This window comes from Mirounga leonina, unplaced genomic scaffold (genome assembly GCF_011800145.1).
Source record: "Mirounga leonina isolate KUSES-001 unplaced genomic scaffold, KU_Mleo_1.0 Mir_153, whole genome shotgun sequence".
Taxonomy (NCBI): Eukaryota; Metazoa; Chordata; class Mammalia; order Carnivora; family Phocidae; genus Mirounga; species Mirounga leonina.
The window spans coordinates 10,204,258-10,223,709 of record NW_023270387.1 but is presented as its reverse complement, the minus strand read 5'-3'; the positions used below and the strand labels follow the sequence as shown (position 1 = coordinate 10,223,709).

Genomic DNA, 19,452 nt, shown 5'->3' with positions numbered 1-19,452 from the left:
CTTCTGGGTTTATGTACAGAGAGTCGACACAGGTCAACATCTGGGTTCCCGTGCTCTTTCTCTTCTGTTAATCAGAAGAGAAAGATATATTATAATCCTATAATAGGATTATAGGATCAGGTTGCACTCAGGCAGAATGGTCTCACTCTGCTTGACTGGGGTGGGAGTGATGAGACCGGACCTTGTTATGTATTTGTACAGGAGAGACAGTTCTTAAAGCCTAGAAGTACATTAAAAAAGAAGTAACTTTTCATCCACCTCAGCTTCAGTAACTTTTGGTTTCTTTCTTTTTCCACCCCTCCTCCTGGCCTAGGGAGAACCTTCAGAAACTGCCCCAGTTGGCTGCCATTCACCACAACAACTGTATGTATATTGCTCACCACCTGCTGACACTCGGGCATCAGTTCAGATTGCGTCTTGCCCCCATTCTTTGTGATGGCACCACGACCTTTGTGGATCTTGTACCTGGCTTCAGGAGACTTGGTAACGGATACCTTCAATTTAGGACATACTGATTACGCAGCTTCTCAGCGTCATGTCTTTGTAATTTATGAATGAGGCAGTGAGAAATTAGGTGGTGGTCCTGAGCTATATTGGAAAGTGGGATAGCATTTAGTTTGCAACTGTTCCCGGTTATTTAATTTTATAAAGTGAATGCAGTCTTTGTGGAAGTACTACTTTTTCAAGACATGATTTCATGGTACATTAGAGATTCAAGCTGCATTGCTGGTGTGCAGTGAATTCACCAAATCAGAGTCCTGTCAGTAGAATGACACATAATGAGATTTGTATTGTGATAATTCTGTTAGCTTTGTCAGTAAGAGCTTACTAATGTCACTGCTTGTTCTTTTGCAAAACCTCAAGATAGCTCTCCGCTCTTCTACCTAGCTTTACTTGGGATTATTAAAAATCAAAAGAAATGAAATGTGGGATAAATCAATATGTTTACTATAATGATATTCTAAGAAAAGCAGAGAACCTATATGGTTCACTTAGTTTTTTACTTCCTGACTTTTCCCTTAGGTGGTGTAGATATATCAGAAAAATAAGTAGCTGCTGCTTCTGAATAAGTAATGTTTCTTATCTGACCCTGGACAGACTATTGGGAAAGACTTATTATCCTGAGAGTGGGTTTGGAGGGACTGGCTAATGTATTTTAGAAGTGATTATTTCTAGTAACCTTAGAGCACTTTATGATGTCATCTGGCAAGCAGTTGTTTTCAGATAAGCAGAATAATGTATGATTCATGCTTGTCTCTCTTCCTCCACCCTGGAGTTGTAGAGTGCACTTGAACAACTTTTAGAATTCTTTATTCTATTTCCCCACCATAGGGACAGAGTGCTTTTTGGCCCAAATGAGGGCACAGAAAGGAGAACTTCTGGAAAGATTATCAAGTGCTAGAAACTTTTCCAACATGGATGATGAAGAGAATTACTCTGCAGCAAGTAAAGCAGTCCGGCAGGTGGGCAGCTGCTGTTAGCTCTGGAATTTGTACTCTTTCTCCAGATAATTCCCCCTTGTGTTTTAAGCAGCAAAGAATATGTAGCAGGTAGTTCAGTTGATTCTCTACAACCCCCGTCAGAAAATATGGGTACCTTTTACAGTCACGCTTATGACCTTTCCCTTTCCTATCCCACCAAGCCAACAAGAAGCTATCTTTCTAGCCACCCAATAACATGACTAGTTATTAGTAAGTCTGTCAGTTTGGGAAATCTGAAATATTAGCTTTTACCTCAGTGCCCCTCTTTTTTCTTCCCCGATTTTTTATCTTTTTTTTTTTTTTTTTAATGAGCACATGGTTTTTATTTATTTATTTTTTATTGAAGTGAAAACTAACATTGCAGCTTTGTATTGGTTTCAGGTGTACAATATACTAAATCCACAATTCTATACATTTCTCAGTTATCTATACATAACTCTGACCTGTTAAAGGTTTATCTTCTTGCAGTGGTTTTCCCATCCTCAGATAAGTCTACTTTTCATCTAGTAGGGATATCACTAGGGTGACATATTCAAGAAGCTCATACTTTTGATAACTTTACCTCACCTTCCTATAATGCCTCTTTCCCCATAACCATGTGATAAATGTGAATGTGCAGAATAGGAGTTGGCAATAGTCAACTTCATGTCAGCAGCTGTATTCTCCTGACAGGTACTACACCAGCTGAAGAGACTTGGAATTGTCTGGCAGGATGTCCTGCCAGTGAACATATATTGCAAGGCCATGGGGACTTTACTCAATACAGCAATTTCTGAGATCATTGGCAGAATCACTGCTCTAGAGGTAAGGGCCATTAGATGCCTCACCAGACTTGAGATGGCGGTTCTTGTCTCAAATTGTCGCTTTACTAAGAAAATGATGTTGAAATCTCATTTCTAGTCAACACAGATGGTAGAAGAAATTGCTCGTGTTTTACGTCTAACTCATTATACTGTTATTTTTTTCAGTTCCGTCTTAATTCTGTTTTGCTGGAGACTTGCTAATTTTTGTCTTTTATACTTATATAAGAAAGTAGGATTATACTGCTTCTCCCTTTAGCATCCGTGGGAATTATGAATGAGAAGGCTGGAAACTGGATAGTCCTTAGATGTGTTGTAAAGTATGAAGTCATATATTTATTTAATTTGCAAGTGACCTAAATAATTTGGTGAAGTGAAATGCACCCTGTTGCAGTTGGGATTGTATATGTGAGCCTAGATGCAGGTTGCCTGGACTCTGCCAGCTGATGTCTCTAAAGCATAGATTGGCTAAATCCTTGTTTATAAAAATATCCCCTGCTTTGCAGCAAGGGGTGCAACATTCTGCTGGAGAAATGGGCTCTTTCATGCAGGCAAACTAAATTATTAACAATCTGTTGAAACATATTTTGTGTCATTCTAGCTTGAGGAGTGTTGTCAGAGAGCTGATGATATCTCATGTCTGTTAAGGTGTGCTAAGTTGGTTGGAAAACATGTTGCTGTAGCTGACCCCTTGGACAGCGTGCACCAAAGATCTCCCCTTTCCTGACTGCTAAGCTGGCCCAATTCTGTTCTTTTGTGTTCCCTCTCTGCAAAACCAGGACATCTCTACTGAAGATGGTGATAGATTGTATTCCTTATGCAAAACAGTGATGGACGAAGGACCCCAAGTATTTGCACCTTTGTCTGAAGAAAGCAAGAACAAGAAATACCAAGAAGAGGTTCCAGTCTATGTGCAAAAGTGGATGCCATTCAAGGAATTGATGATGATGTTACAAGCCAGCCTGCAAGAAATTGGGGATCGGTGGGTATAACCCTTTTAGAGAGGGTTATCTCTTCCTCTCTCTCTCTCTCTCTCTCTCTCTCTGTATCTCCAAAGATGGAAAGTATTAGTGCCATTGATAGTAATGCTTTTCTCATTTTCTTAATTTTGCTCAGGAAAGAGTTTCATATTGAGTTGCAGTAGTTGGGGTCTTTGCATGGTCTGTAATAGTGTAGATCTCATTACCACTTTCTCCTATTTGATAACATAAAGACTTCTTGTTTCATATTATTTTGGTCTTGAACATGTCGTTCTGGCAGGCTGTACCAGTGATCTTACAGTTGTAGGAAGGACAACCTTCTGACATCTGGATGGAAGTTGTTGCCCATTTTAACCAACAGTGGATACATTTTAAGGTTGACTTTGATTTGTTAACAGAGAAGTGACTTTTATTTGTATGGAATATTCAGCATCAAACCACTGTTTGATCGACCAGCAATTCTTCTGCAGGGAGTACAGTGGCTTTAGAGATGAAGCATCATACACATAGAGAGGATTCATCTTTTCTTAAGTAAAGTGGATGATGTTTTTTCCCGACACCAGAGACCATCAGTTGACTTTGCTGTGCGCAGTAAATATATGCTTTATTGGATCACACTTGGTGTGCAGAGGTCACTGATGCTGCACAAAAGAGAATAGATATGGGTTAGTTACACATTCATGGATGCTTTGATTATTGTCTTGGTAAATTATTGATGAGTATGCCTACTTTGCATAGGGAACTCCCTGAGTAGGCCTTAAGGTCCATCTCCATCCTTACAGCTACTGGTCTGCCTGTTTTAGCTTGGTTTATTAGTTTATTACAGATGCTCCAGTGTATTAGACCAGTCATCCCAGATGTGTCTGAGCTGTTCTCAGCATGTATTGTCCATCCTAAAACAATGAAAATGAGATTTCTGCTTGAGAAAAATCACATCAAAATACTTCCAACTATATTAGAACAAAATTTGATTTATTTGTTATTTATAAGTCCTTAGTGAGTAATGAGATGTCTTCAGGTAAGACTCCAGAGGGCAGCAAAGAAATTTTCTTTCTGCTGTTAAAGGACCCTGCTGCAGCCTAATAATCATTAATTCTTTGTTGTGAGAATAATCACAGTACTGGTGTATCTTAGCTTCTTGTTTTTTGCCTAGGAAGAATTTTTCTCCTAGAGATTCCAGTAAACCTAAGGATAGTAACTAATTGGGAAACTTCTTACTGAAGAAACTACCTCTAGTCATGTAGTTTAAATGTTTTAACATTATAAAATATACATATGAAGGAATACAGTATATATATGTGTGTGTGTATACATATATATACACACACACAACATATTTACATATTTACAATTTAAAGAAAACAAGTAAAATATTTGTGTACCCATTACCTGATTTAAGAAAAATATTACCAGTACCGTGAAGACTCCTGTGTGCCCCTCTCCAGACATTTCTCATCACAGGCAGCCACTATCTTGAATTTTGTGTTAATTATTTCCTTTCCTTTCCTTTATAGTTTTGCCACATTTGCATGTATCCCTGAACAATATAGTTTAGACTTGCTTATGTTTGAACTTTCTATAAATGGAGTCTTCTATAACTTGCTTCTTGTGTTTAATATTCTGTTTTTGAAATTCACTCATGATGGTATGCAGAGCTATAGTTTGTTTTCACTGCTGTATCATATTCTCTTGTACAGATATTTCATTGGTTTATCCTGTTGCTTTACAGTTTCACCGGTATTTGGTATTCTGAGACTCTGAAATTTTTGCTAGTTCCTGTGAAATGGTAGTTCATTGTCACTGTAATTTATATTTCCCTAAATTCTAATGATGTTGAGAATCTTTTTATTGATCACTTATTTTCCTTCTATTGTAAAATTCCTGTTCATGTTTTTTGCCCTTTATTCTACAGGGTTGTTTGTGATTTCATTATTGATTAATGGGAGTTTGCTGTGTATTTTTTATACCAGTCCTTTGTTGGTTAAAGTTTGTTGCCTGTGGCTCATTTTTAAAGATAGTTACTGGGCGCCTGGGTGGCTCAGATGGTTAAGCGTCTGCCTTCGGCTCAGGTCATGATCCCAGGGTCCTGGGATCGAGTCCCGCATCGGGCTCCCTGCTCCTTGGGAGCCTGCTTCTGCCTCTCTCTCTCTCTCTCTCCCTGTCTCTCATGAATAAATAAATAAAATCTAAAAAAAAAATAAAAATAGTTACTGATCCCAAGACTCCATATAACCACATGAGGATGTGGCCATAATTCTCAAGTTCAGACAGGACTTAGTATAGAATGAGGGGGAGCAGTTTTATCTCCTAACCTGGTCTCTTCATCTGACTATGCTGTTACCAAAATGTCTTGGAGGAGCAGAAATTAAAGAGATTGGCTGGTAGAGCCATCGAGAGGGGGAGGATGCCAGGATTTGTTTTACTTCCATTTAAGACAAATAAGCGTTTGGGAACAAAGAAGCAGTTTTAAAATCTTGCTTATACAGAGACATAAGAGGAAATTGAATTTTATCTTTTATTTTGCAGGTGGGCAGATGGAAAAGGGCCCTTGGCAGCTGCATTCTCTTCCAGTGAAGTAAAAGCTTTAATTCGTGCCTTGTTCCAGAACACAGAAAGAAGAGCAGCTGCCCTTGCTAAGATTAAATAGCTGTGTCTTCCTAAGAAAGCCATGTCTTGACTGTGTGGATTTCTCTCTTGGCATAATTACTGCTTTAAAGACTAATTGGAATCATCCGTTGGTTTCGGTGAACTCTGGGATATCACGGAAGTCTGACTTCACCTAAGAACACCTTATCTTCTGGCTTGTATGAGGCTTTGTTGAGGAACTGGATGTTAAGATAAGCTGTCAAGTGAAGCACCTCAATTTGTTGACTTTCTAGCCATCCTCCCTTGATAAGAAACTGTAGGGTAGCATTATTTCATGTCGCTTCTGGGCCTTCTGGGAACTGTATCCATTGTAGATGTAGGCCATGGCCTTGGATCAAGGAATCCAGGGGATTCCAAGAGTCAGGGTGAAGAATTTGTGAGCAAAGGGGAGATATATTTTGGGGGGTAGGGGAGCAGTATTTGTCCTTGCCAGAATTAAGAAGACTTCCTTTTAATATTTCTTTCCAATAAATAATGCTTTTCAGAGTTAAGGGTGATTGTCTTTAATAACATGGGAGCTTTGACAAAAGAGACCAATGAGTTTTCTGGTCTTCTGTGCCATTCTCTTCACTGACATTTATGACCCTCACAGAGGACTCACTTGTCACCGTCTTTATTCATAACCCTCTGGTAATTTCTGGGACTCCTACGACTTCCTTTCAGTTTACATTTTTGTCACATTTTGCTATTTCAACTAAATTCTGTTTTCTTGGTTGGAATTTTTTTTTTTCACCCTCTTAAACTCCACTGTTTCTGTACCTTATCAAATGGCAAAGGTTTTAAATTGATCATGTTCCTTCAGCACATATATATGCCCCAAGATGCTAACTCTGGGCTCTGTAGCCTAGTCCTTTATTTGCTGGACATAGGTAATTCTTCAGCTCAACTTAATCTGGTTTTAACTCTTTTCAGCCATTGGAGGTATGCATTATGTCTAGGTTATCCTGGACCTCTGTAGGACTCTTCATACTGAAATAAGGTTTCCTCTCACGAAAAGGGAGTAAAGGGTGTGATTTTTAGGTGCTCCAGGCAGACCTGGCCTGGAAGAAGTTTTCAGTACAGTGGGCATGCTTCCTTAGGCTTACCCCCTTGATTTCTGGCACCCAAGAACAATGATTTTTCCTCCTGTCTTCCAAGTGTTCTGCCTTCCCCCTCAATTCTGGTCCAGCCCCTACCTACTTATTCCGGTTGTTTAGTGTTTCTTTTACCTACGATAGGGGTCGTAGAATAACAAAGAAGGCCGGTTTTGTTTTTAATAACAGAACTCAGCTGTAGTTAATGAAAAGCCCTTTGTCTATACTGAGCATGTCCTACAATGAGAACTCACAGAAAAAAGAACTGCCTGAACCAACTTTAGTTTTTTGAGAACAAAGGAGTTGTCTCCCTTGAGAGAGAAAGGAGCCATTTTCGCGGGTGAAGAAAATAATCTGTTTTTGAAAATTCGCACAATTTCAGGTAGCATTCTTCTCTCAGCAATTGAGGGAATGGGGAACTAAGGACAGAACTGAAATAAATGCATCACAGGACTATTACACCGAATAGCAGATTTCTTTTGTTCATAGAAGCTATTCCTGTTGCTTGACAGGTACAGCAATTTGGGGGTGGGATCTCTTGTAACTGAAAAGCACACTTCGCATTCTTTCCCTCCCCTCAGTAGCACAGAAAATTGCATTACAGTTCTTCTGAGGCTGTGTCGACTCCGTCTCTCAGGACTGTTTCCCCTAACGAACAGTTTGAACACCATGGCGCTCGGAGCAGGCACACTGCATCTTCTTCTCTGGCCAGTGGATAGCTGATGATCAGATGGATGTTCGTTTTGGTCAGAGATGAGCCATCTGATTAAGCACGTGGGAGTTGGGTTTGTCTGGAAGCTCTTACAGGGACCTTGAAGGTACCTGTTCTGATTGGGAACCCGAGTTGGAATGGGAATGGAACCTGCTTTTAGAGAGCATGCAGATTATGGGAGGAAGGGAACTTTCAGAGGACTCATTTCGTGGCTCTGTGGGCCAACTAGAAAAAGAACCTCTTTCCAATAACCAGAACTATACGGATGACGCTAAGAATGAAATTCAAGAAGGTTCCCCACGCTTTTAGGAGAAAGAGTTTTTGTTAAAAATGCGAGACTGCAAACAACTTGAATCTACTTGATAGTGACTTCTGTCACTATGTGGATCCTAGACTGTTGGATTTTCCTCCTGATTTTCCACGGTCAGTTTTGCACGAGGATTTCTCTCTAAAATGGAGATCCTCCAGATGGCACTCTTACCGCAGGCCTGGGAGCATCAGAAGGCATGTAGGTCTGGTCTGTGGAAATTTTGCCCTGGGTGTATATGCTGGCCTGGGTCAGCCCAGGAAGATCATTCAGACTCTGAACAACAACCTTACTTAACTAACCTGCAAAATGTTGCCGAACAATCACTTGTGAATAGCTCAAACGGTATTTTCTTTGATCAATAACATTGTTACAGAGGGTGTGGATAGTCTGCTTCCCACACTTGCAAATACTTACGCTATCACTTAGGCAATGATTCCTGGCCTTTTGGGGGGTTTCATTCTGTTGTTTGATTTCTCAAGATTTTGTCTATCTTCTGAAAGTTCTGAGTGGTATGTGTATACACACACACACACACACACACACACGATAGTTTTGTTATAAGAAAACTGGCCCAAAGAAGTTTGCCCAAGTTCCACAGCTAGTTTGTAGCGTGGATAAATGAAGCTGTGTATAGGAGTAACTTCGTGGGGAAGGGGATGTAACTATAAATGCAGGAAGGGCTAAAGCTATTGGAAATTGCCTCACATAACAAAAAGTGGTGGCACAAAGTAGTCTTTTAAAATTGGGTTTTGATGCCCACATTCTTCCTAATCATAGACTTGATCATTGGTTTTGTGATGACTTCCTCCTAAAAATATGTCTTGTCCTAAAGCCTAACATTTCCTAAAAGCGACAAAGCCCCTCATTCTGAGTTTTCTATTATCATATGGCTTAGACAGAATTCCTCCCTTTGTCACGAGGAGTTTGGTTTAAGAATTTTGGGATGTCACATGACATAACTGGGGACAGCCTTAGATGTCTCAAAACCAAGTTATGAAATCTCTGCCTAGAGTTTGGGAGGAGGGCAGTAATTCTGACGAGCTATGTATAAGTTCTGCACTCCTCCTCAGAAATCAGGTGCCCTAGATTTCTTGTTTAGTGTGAAAGACTGGGGTGGGAGAAAACTGGTACCAAGACCACAGACACCTACCCCTGCCTTGTCTCAGCCTTCCATGCAGTTCTAAAACTTCCTGCATTCATCCCACTTACGTTTATTGGCTGCGGAGCCTTGCCCTAGTCATTGAACAACCCCCGCCCTCCCCCCCCCCACACCAACTCAGAACAAAAATTCCTGTCCCTCTGGTGATTTAAATTCCAGTGACCAAGACAGGTAATAAACATAAAGTAAGTAGATTAGATAGTATGTTTGAAGATTGTAAACTTCACTATGGGAAAAATAAATGTAGAGTGATAAATGTGAACTCCACCAGAGTTCTAGAGAAAGGAGAAAAGGGGAGGGAGCTGTCATTCTAAATAGGATAGTCAGAATACATCTCCTTAAGAAGGAGAGCAAGCTATGTGGCTACCTGGGTGCGGGTCATTCTGAGCAGAGAGAGCAGCCCTTGCAAAACCCTAGGATGGGGGGAGTGTGTGGACTCAAGGAATAGCGGAGAGTGAGGGAGAAAGTAGGAGGAAGGGAGGCTAGAGAAGTAACAGGAGAAGGTACGATTGTGTATGCCATCATAAGGATTTTGTTTTATTTTGTTCCTTTTTAACTCTGAGTACATAGGAAAGCTTTAGTAGCTTCAAAAGAAAGGGTTGGGGGGGGGGAAACATGTATAAAAGTATAGAAAATAGGGGCACCTGGGTGGCTCAGTTGTTAAGCGTCTGCCTTTGGCTCAGGTCATGATCCCAGGGTCCAGGGACCGAGCTCCGCATCCGTCTCCCTCTCCCACTCCCCCTGCTTGTGTTCCCCCCATCTTCAACATTTATGATCATACAGGCAATATAACAACTGTGATCATCTGTACCCCCTCTCCGTCCTCCTTGCTCCCAGATTAACACTGGATGTTGAAGCAAATGCCAGACAGCATATCATTTCAAACCCAGGGTTCATTCCTGTGTAAAGTCTGAATTTTGTTTCCTTTGAAGCTTTGTCTGTTTGCATCCTTCTTTCAGCTCTCATCATTCCTCCTCTCTCTGCTGGCCTCCCTCCCTGTTTCCCCAACCTTACTTCTCCACGCAGGCTCATCCTGTTCCACTCTAATTCCCGTTCCCTGAACACCGGGTGTGAGCTCACAAACACCAAACCACACTTGACAGCTGACTCATCCCACCACTTCCCCTTCGAGTCCTCTCTGCCCCAAACACTTGCTCTAGCTACCCCAATCCTATAGTTTCTGGGTGTTCTAAAGGTGCCCAGTAAAGATTTTCCTCTTGCTGATTGTTTCATCAGAGGATGAACTCTGCTGTCTTAAAATCAGGTTTTCCTGGGTTTCCTTCACAGAGAATCCAGTAGACATGGTGACCCAGCTCCAGCTGGTGGGTCTGAGGGCTGGCTGTTGGCTGGCATCTGGGACTGGCTTGGTTTAAGGCTGGCTGGGCAGCCCCCTTTCCCAAGGTCTGTCTGGGGGTGGGGAGTGGTATGGGGTGTGGAGCAGCCGCTACCTGGCTTCTGTCTCCCATTCCCATTTCTCTGACTTTAGAAATGCAGCTTTAAAAGAACAGTAATTGTTTTCATTTGCATGAAGGGCTCCATTTATGCTTGATTAACATGCAGGATGATAAAAATTTTGCGTAACATTAAGTATGTCAGATTAACCCTGTTATCAATTTCATTGCATTTCAATACCAAGCTCTGTTCCTAAATGCAAAGTCTAGGTAGTTTGCCATATCTGTATCTACAGTATTATTACTTAAAACTAAAATATTAGGACTTGTTGTTCACCAACCGTCTGTTTAGTAATGTGTCCTAGGACCTTTTGTGAAATTAACTTCAACTGCATTGGTCTGAAGGACCAGTAGATCTTTTGTCCCCTTTTTCAAAGTCGGGGTACCTGCTCATGCTCACAGCACAGGTTTGTGATTACATGTGCAGTTTCTTGTATTAAGTCCCGTAAGTCCCATGGGATAGAATTCATCTGAGGCTAGAATTGTGAGCTTATTTCAAGCCCAGCTTTTCTTTTTCCGTCTTTTCACCCACCTCGGGCTTCATTTTCCTGCTGACTATGTTTTTATTCCATCCTTTGCAGGCCAAAGAGAATTCTCCTTGCTGAGGGATATGGAAGCACAACTGTGTTGGAGTTGTTCAGCTTGCTTTCTGTTGGTTTTTAATGTCACCCTTTTGGCTCCCAGCAGAGCCGAGCTCTTTCTGCTCCTCTCCTTCGCCAGATTCCTTGAGATAATGTTTTTCTTAAACTTCAGCTCATTCTGGGCTTTGATCTTCCTGACACGATTTTCCTCTGTCCCGACCATTCTGCTATCTTAGCATATGAAGGGCCCCTTTATTTTTTGCAGTTTTTGTTGTTGTTTTGTAGAACTCATCGCTGGTTTCCATTTACAGCCACACTGCTGTTTTTGTATGAAAGCAGCGTATTTTTTTATATTGTCAGATTTTCAGTTTTGAACTTCCCCTCCCCCCACTTTCATCCATAGTATGGTGTCTTTCTTTTAAAGTCTACGGCCATGAAGTATGCTTCTGTGGTCTTTGAAATATGCTTTCCTAAAGCCGGGGCCTGTGTCTAGGCCACATCATTTCTTCCTTGCCTGTTGTGAAATTTGCAATTGTTCTTTAATGGGTATTTTGGATAAAAAGTTCCCCTTTTTGCTTCTTTGACTTTCTGAAAGCAGTTATTAGCAAGGCTACTAGTTAACGCTGGGTTTTAGAGGAGTGGGACTTCTCTTGGGCTTACCGAGTGCTGAAATCCCCTACAGCTCCGTATCAACTTCGTTGGTTCATTTAGGAGAAACCAGCTGCCTTGTCCATCTAGCTGGGTGGCGCTGTAGTGCATGCATACGGCAATATTACTTTTTTTTTTTAAAGATTTTATTTATTTGGCAGAGAGAGAGAGTACAAGCAGCAGAGCGGCAGGCAGAGGGAGAAGCAGGCTCCCTGCAGAGCAGAGAGCCAACGCGGGGCTCGATCCCAGGACCCTGGGACCATGACCTGAGCTGAAGGCAGACGCGTAACGGACTGAGCCACCCAGGTGCTTCATCCTTCTGATTCTTTTTCTGTTTCCCTCTACCTCCTGTGCCTGGTTGCTTCACATTCACTTTATCAAGCTATAACCACTTCACTCGGGGTCCCTGAGGACTCCATAGAATCTTAACTTTCTGGCTTTTGTTTGTCTCTTCGTAATTTCTGCCAGCAAAGCAGTGAGAAGGAAAGAGCAGTTCGGTTAGAGGAGAAGCAGTTTTCTTTTCATAAAGGCAAACTCACAGTCTCATTAAGAAAACAGTATTATTCTTCCATGAAGCAAAGATAGTAAATACCTTTTTAAATTTGCACTGAACTATAGTTTGCCTTGGAGTTTGCTTTACAGTAGAAGAAAGGAACTCCTGAGAAAGCCTCTAGTCTTAGTTTTTCTGTTTCATCTTATCTTGGGGAAGATTAGTGGGAACTGTGGATAAAAGGGAAGGGAAGAAAGACTGAAAGGGACTTCATTCTGGTCATTTGGCCGATCTTCTTGGGGACCAGGTGGTCTGGCTGCACTCGGGAGGAAGGAAGGGCAGAAGCAACACGGTTGGAGGGTGGCTGTGGGGTCACACTGACCTGGGTTAACCCAAGTCTGCATTTCTTTAGCTCTGTGACCTTGCACAAGCTATAGATCTCTCTGACTCAGAATCTTCGTTTGTAAAGTGGGGATAATAATGTGACTGAGCTCATGGGCTCGCTAAGAAGATTGAGATAATCTATGTCAAACGCACAGCACAGGGATCATAGACCCGTTAACATCAGTGTTCAATGCACACAATTTAGAGTTTAATTACGTAGGCAGTTCCTCAACTAAACTGGAACTCCTCTGAGGGCAACAATGGTGTCTAATACCTTTCTTGATATGGAGCCGGGCAGAGTAAGCTTAATGGATAATCACGGAGTGATTTAACGTCAGCCCCACACAGTATGTGACATGGTGGCCCACATAAAGAGAGAAAGGGGCACCTTTGCCGTGTGAGCTGGAGTGTCCTTGTAAATAACCCGTGAGGCCTCTAACATGGGCAAGGGTTGATTTTGGGTTCCAGGGGGACTTCTTCCCTAGGCTGTGTGTGGATATTTGTATTTACGTATAGGTTTAAAAACCTGTTTTTTAAGAATTTATACCACCAAGAGACACAAATTACCTTCAGTTCTTGTTATCAGGAGTCCTCAGCATTAACCGAAGGCCTGACAGCGTCCCTGAAACATTGCCAAATTCTGCAAGGCTTCTGGACTGGCAAAGATCAAACCATCCTAGTGCACTTGGAGTTTAGCATATGTGATTTATGTTCTAGTTCTTTGAAAGTTGGTCTTCAACTTTGATTGGGCAACTTTTAAATAGAATAAGCAGTTAACCCAAACAGTCAATTTGCCAGCTATTCTGGACAAATAGGGCTTTATCATATGAGCTTATTATTATTATTATTACTACTACTACCAGAAGTGGTTTTCCATTCAGTTTTATTACAATGATGATTATCTTTGGGTGGAGGTGGGAGGATTTAAGTAACAAGGTTTTTGTTTTGTTCTGTTTTTTTAAAGCAGGCAACAACAACAACAAAATTTTTTTTCAACATCTATATGTCTGTCTCCAGAAATGAGCATGAGAGGGAGTGATGAGGGAGAGAGGCCTTGGGGGCTGCAGAGCAAACTCCCCTTCTGTTCCAAGTCTGGCAGGAGAAATGAAAGAGGGGGACTAAGGAGCAGAAAGCTGAAGTCTTTAGTCAGAGGGACAGAGAGAAAGAGCAAGTGTGCAATAAATTCAGTGGGGCAGAAGGAACCGAGACGGGAAGCATTCATCATAACGTTCACAGAATCCCGTAGGGGGCGTGGTAATAATCAGGGTCATGTGCACTTTGTAGTAATTTTACAAAAGTGACTCATGATCGCTCCCGTCAGTATTTGCTGGGTGGTCAGAATTTACATTGGCGACTGTGCCTAATTGCTGAGGGGCCGTGGGCAACCTGGGTCTGTATAAGCCAAAGGCTGTGTTTTCACATTTAATCCTAAAACCGCTCCTTTGAGGAAGATATTATTAACCCAATTTTACAGAGAGGAATCAAGGCATGGAGAGGTTAAGTCTTGCCTAAGGACACACAGTGGGTAATACAAACTCAGGGGCCCAGCCCAGGTTTGTTTGAGTCCAGAGCTGGTGTTCTTTTTAGTGTTCTCACAAAAAGTCCTTCTCACTCAGGGGTCTTCCTGCCTCTCAGACGTCTCCAGATGTATTAGTTGGCCAGAGCTGCTATAACGGTACCAGAAATGGGGTGGCTTAAACAGTAGAAATGCATTGTCACAGTTCTGGAGGCTGGAAATCCAAAATCAAGGTGTTGGCTGGACTGGTACATATTGAGGGCTGTGAGGGCAGGACCTGTCCCAGTCCTCTCCCCTTGGCTTGCAGATGGCCATCTTCTGTCTGTGTCTCTTTGTATCATCTTCCCTCTATGTGTCTTTGTTCAAATTTCCCCCATTTTTAAGGACACCAGTCATATTGGATTAGGGCCCATCTTAATGACCTTCTTTTATCTTGATTACCTCTGTAAAGACCCTATCTCTAAGGAAGGTCACATTCTGAGTTAAGACTTCAACATATGTATTTGGGTAAGGGGGGACCCACAATTCACCCCCTAGCATGAGACACATCCACAGGCCACACACTCTGGCAGCTGAGCTCCTCGCACTTTGTTGACAGGACTTTTCCTATTGCCCATCACTGTCTGTGTCTGTTTTATTTAATCTGTTAACTAACAGCCATGAGCATAGTCACCTTTTAAGTGGGCCTGCTCACTGGAGTGAGTTTCAGGTCAATAAGGCATTCAGTGGGCTCTAATTTAATTAGTCAAGTTACAGTGACAGCTGCTTTGTAACCCTGGTTCACAGACTGGCAGAGGACAGAGACGAGACTGGCAGAGCTCATTGTTGATTCCACGCAGCCCCGATGCAGCCCCAGGCCCTAGGAACTTTGCTCCTGTTCTGGCAGGAAAAGCGAGGGAAGCTGAAGGGGCATTTGGGGCTCTCTACCCTGGATGTATCTTTTAAAATTAAATGGGAACCAGAACAAAAAGGCAAGACCCCACAGTTTCATTCCCCTCTTTCCTCGTCTTGCCATATAGCAAGTCAGTTCGCCCATAACTTAAAGGCTTCCCGAAAATCTCCTCCACTGTGGAACCTGCCTGGGTTGATGCTGGATTTGTCAGCTGCTTCCATCCTTCTCCCCCCATTCAAGCTGACATGGTTCCTCAAACCTCTCCCTGTCTCCCCCACCTCAGCCCCAGTCTTAGACTTGCCTCTTGCTCCGAGGGGCCCTGACCTTGTCAGTCTCTCACTGGCCTTCCCCGATCTGTGAGGGGCAGGGCAGCCCTGGAGACGGGGAGACAGCTCTGGACGCAAAATCAGAAGACACGATTTTCTTCTTGCTCGCATCACTTGGCCCAGCCATGTGAACTTGGGCAAACCATTTAGCTCCTCTGCTCTCTAAGTGTGATCACTTACCAAACGGAGAAGTCCCTGTCTTGCCCACCTTCCAGGATGGTCGCGAAGAGGGAATAAACTTAAAGGAGCTGCCCCTACACAAGCCAACGTGAAAATGAAGAAGACTCTCACTTGGGTTACGTTGTATTTACTGTACAGTGTATTTCCCAGGTCATGATGCGGTCTGCGTTCTGTATGTGTTGTGTCGGGGCTGGACTGGATGCCGAGGAAACAGAGAACCCTGGGTGGTGCCCCACCCACCCTGCACAGCCTACAGTCAGGCAGGAGGGGGCTTCGGATGATTGAAGAGGGCCAATCTTGGAGAAGAAAGGAAAGATCGGTGGGTGACAAAGTGGGTGTCCAAGCAGGTTGCACATGTAGAGAGGGACTTAGTTTCTCTGAGTCACAGTCTGATCAGTCGTTAAACATTGATTTAAAGTGTCAGATGGCTATTGCTGAACTAGAGCAGATGTTTGGGAAGTTATTTTTAATCAACCCCATGATTGATATTTTTCGCTACTCCTTTTTGTCTCAATTAAAGCAGATGAAAAATGTCCTTTATGTCCAGCAGTGACACACACCCCCACTCACCATGCGGGGAATTCTTCCCACAGCCCGGATCCGGCTGAGTATTCCACAAGCCTAAGTCTTCAGATAGAAATTTGAATGGCTCCCAGAGTAAATGGCTTTTAAACAAAGTTTGAAAAAAAGTCGTTGCTTAACAAAATGAGCAATTTGGGGGGGGGGGATTTTATTTATAGTATGTAAATTACAAACTTCATATTTTATGAGATTGAGAAATCATCCAGAAACAATGGATGGATCTTTGTAGGCTTAGAAATCATTTCCTAGAATACAACTTGGGTAACTTTTTGTCTGAATATTTGAACAAGGGAGGCCTTGTTTCCGTAGCCTCTTGGGAATGCCTGCTCCTGTGTGGGGAGGAGAGAGCCAGCCGCTTCGTCTGTCCTTCCCACTTTTTATGGCTGCCATGGTGGCTGATGCAGGGGGAGTTCAGGGCAGGACAGAAGGGGGCTAATTTTTTTTTTTTTTTTTATTTGAGGACTATGATGTGCTGGTTACTGGGTAAAGTGCTAGGAATAACTCTCTTTATGCAGGCATACCTTGTTTTATTGCACTTCGCTTTATTGTGATTTGCAGGTACTGTGTTTTGTTTTGTTTTGTTTTTTACAAATTAAAGGTTTGTGGTGACCCCCCCATCAAGCAAGTCAAAAATGACACCATTTTTCCAACAGCATTTGCTCACTTTGTGTCTCTGTGTCACATTTTGGTAATTCTTGCAATATTTCAAACTTTTTCATTATTATTATATTTGTTAGGGTGATCTATGATCAGTGATTACAGCTTGCTGAAAGCTCAGTTGATAACATTTTTTTAGCAATGTTTTCTTAATTAAGGTATATGCATTATTTTTTAAACATACTGCTATCATTGCACACTTGATGGACTACAATAGAGTGTGAACATAACTTTTATACGCACCGGGAAACCAAAAAATTCACTTGACTCACTTTATGGTGACATTTGCTTTATTGCTATGGCCTAGACCTGAACCAGCAATATCTCCAAGGTACTCCCGTACAAAAAGAAGCCGCTAATTCTGGATTTGGGGGATTAGGCGAGATGTTTGGTGATGGGTTGGCAGTTGAACTATATCGTGAGGTGAGGCACCTGCAATTTTCTCCTTATGAAAAATGAGTGAAGGACATTCTAGGTTGTGAGCACAGTCTAAGTGAAGAGTGGGAGTGAAGGTCTACTTGAGGAATATTCTAGACTTTGACTGTAGTTGGAATATAGAGTACAGGAGGAGAAAGGATGCAATGCAACACGAGGTCGAAGAGATGAGTTTGAGATTAGATCATGATGTGCATTGAATAGTTAGACTAAAGAATTTTTTTTTTAAGATTTTATTTATTTATTTGTGAGAGAGAGAATGAGAGACAGAGAGCATGAGAGGGAGGAGGGTCAGAGGGAGAATCAGACTCCTTGCTGAGCAGGAAGCCCAATGCGGGACTCGATCCCGGGACTCCAGGATCATGACCTGAGCCGAAGGCAGTCGCTCAACCAACTGAGCCACCCAGGCGCCCTAGACTAAAGAATTTGAATTTGATCCCAAGGGGAATGGGGAGTCAGTGAAGGTTTATATAAGGAGCAGAGTGGCCTGGTTTGACCTTTGTTTAGGGAGGAACCCTGGTAGCCACATGGAAGATGGGTTGTGTGGGGTTGAGAAGGAAGGCAGGGAGATTGTTTAAAAAGCAAGAGATAATAGGAGTCTGAACTAAGGTGGGGGTGGGGAGTGGCAGGTAGAACTTTCCTGACTGGACAGGATGGTGGAAGAGAGGTATAAAACAGATTGGCACGTCTTGATCGATTGCTTCAACAAAACTTTCCTGGGCACTTACCACGTGCCAGACACTGTGTGCAGCTGAAAGGACAAAGATGAAGGGACAGTGTCCCGGTCTTGAGGACTTACCACCAATTAGCCCTCAACCATGTCCCACATGAGTGTGATTCATGAGCTACTACTGTGGGGGCTGTTGGGGGAAGGTAGAGGGACATTTAACTTGGGTCTTAAAGCATGGTGGCAGGCTTATTATGTCCCTGAGCTGCTTTTTGAAAATGGTTGTCATGGGGCTGTCCTGGGTGGCTCAGTAGGTTAAGCGTCTGCCTTCGGCTCAGGTCATGATCTGGTCTTGGGATCAGCCCTGCGTTGGGCATCGTGCTCAGTGGGCAGTCTGCTTCTCCTTCTCCCTCTGCACCCCCTCCACCCCCCGCTCATGCTCTCTCTTCCTCTCTCTTTTTCTCAAATAAATAAATAAAATCTTTATTTTATTTTATTTCTGGTTCTGGGGATAAGGACCGACATTTACCTTAGCTCTAAAGGCTCTGCCTAATCTGGTCCACCCACTGTTCCAGCTTCCACTCCCATCATCTCCTTTCTGCTATCTGGCTTTCACTTCTTTTAGTCCCTTGGTGTCAGCAGACTCTCTTCTGCCACAGGGAATTTGCCCGTTGTCTTTGCCTGGAGCACTCTCACCTCTCCCAGATCCCATCTGAATCATCTCTTCCTTGGAGATGTCTTTCCTGAGTCTTCAGACTCAGTCATGTCTCTGAGAGTTACATGCTTTCATTAGTACCTTGTACCTCTCTCTCATAGTACTTTTTTCAGAACTGTAAGTGCGCATGCTATGTGGTCCTTTGATTCATGTGTGTCTCCTCCCACTAAATGGTAAGCTCTTTAGGGCACAAATTCTGTCTGGTTTTGCTCAGCATTGTTATCTTCAGTATTTGCACAGTGCCTGACACATAGTACACTCTCAATGAATGCATATTGGCTGATTGATGGGCTAAAATAATTAATTAGTTAAAGGAGGAAGGGCATTTCAGGAATGAGGAGCAACATGAACAAAGGTGCAATGGTTTATTCTGGGGATATTCTAGAAACAACCAGTGACTGGCTTATGGAAGGGAGGTTAAAGGGGAGGAAAAACGAGGCTAGAAAAGTATGTTGGGTAAACTTGGGAAAAAACCTGTACCATGCTAAGGACACCGTGGGTGCAAGTTAGGTGTACCCATTACACCCTGTTCTTCCCCCATCAGAGATTGCATTCTAATGGTTGGCTTGATAGAACAAGCCTATGAGCTCCTTGAGGGCAGGGGCTGTGCCTGACTTATTCGCTGATGTAACTCCAGAATCTAGGAAAGTACCTGGCATTTGGTAGGAACTTACAAAACATTTGTTGAATGAATGAATGAGCACATGAATCAATGCTTTTATCATGGGAGCTATGGTGAGCTATGGAAGGTTGTTTTTTTTTTTTAA

The 19,452-nt window shown here is 42.6% G+C and overlaps 1 protein-coding gene across 2 annotated transcripts in view; it reads left to right on the top strand.

Moving 5' to 3' along the window:
* Positions 1–6,890, top strand: part of ZW10 (zw10 kinetochore protein) — a 32,723-nt gene extending 25,833 nt beyond the window's left edge. For both annotated transcript variants that reach the window (XM_035008969.1, XM_035008968.1), the window contains exons 12-16: positions 314–483; positions 1,333–1,463; positions 2,154–2,285; positions 3,061–3,263; positions 5,788–6,890. In XM_035008969.1, coding sequence (XP_034864860.1) covers positions 314–483; positions 1,333–1,463; positions 2,154–2,285; positions 3,061–3,263; positions 5,788–5,908 — 757 coding nt within the window. In that variant the 3' untranslated portion in view covers positions 5,909–6,890. The remainder of the gene's footprint in view (positions 1–313; positions 484–1,332; positions 1,464–2,153; positions 2,286–3,060; positions 3,264–5,787) is intronic.
* The last annotated feature ends 12,562 nt before the right edge of the window (positions 6,891–19,452 follow it).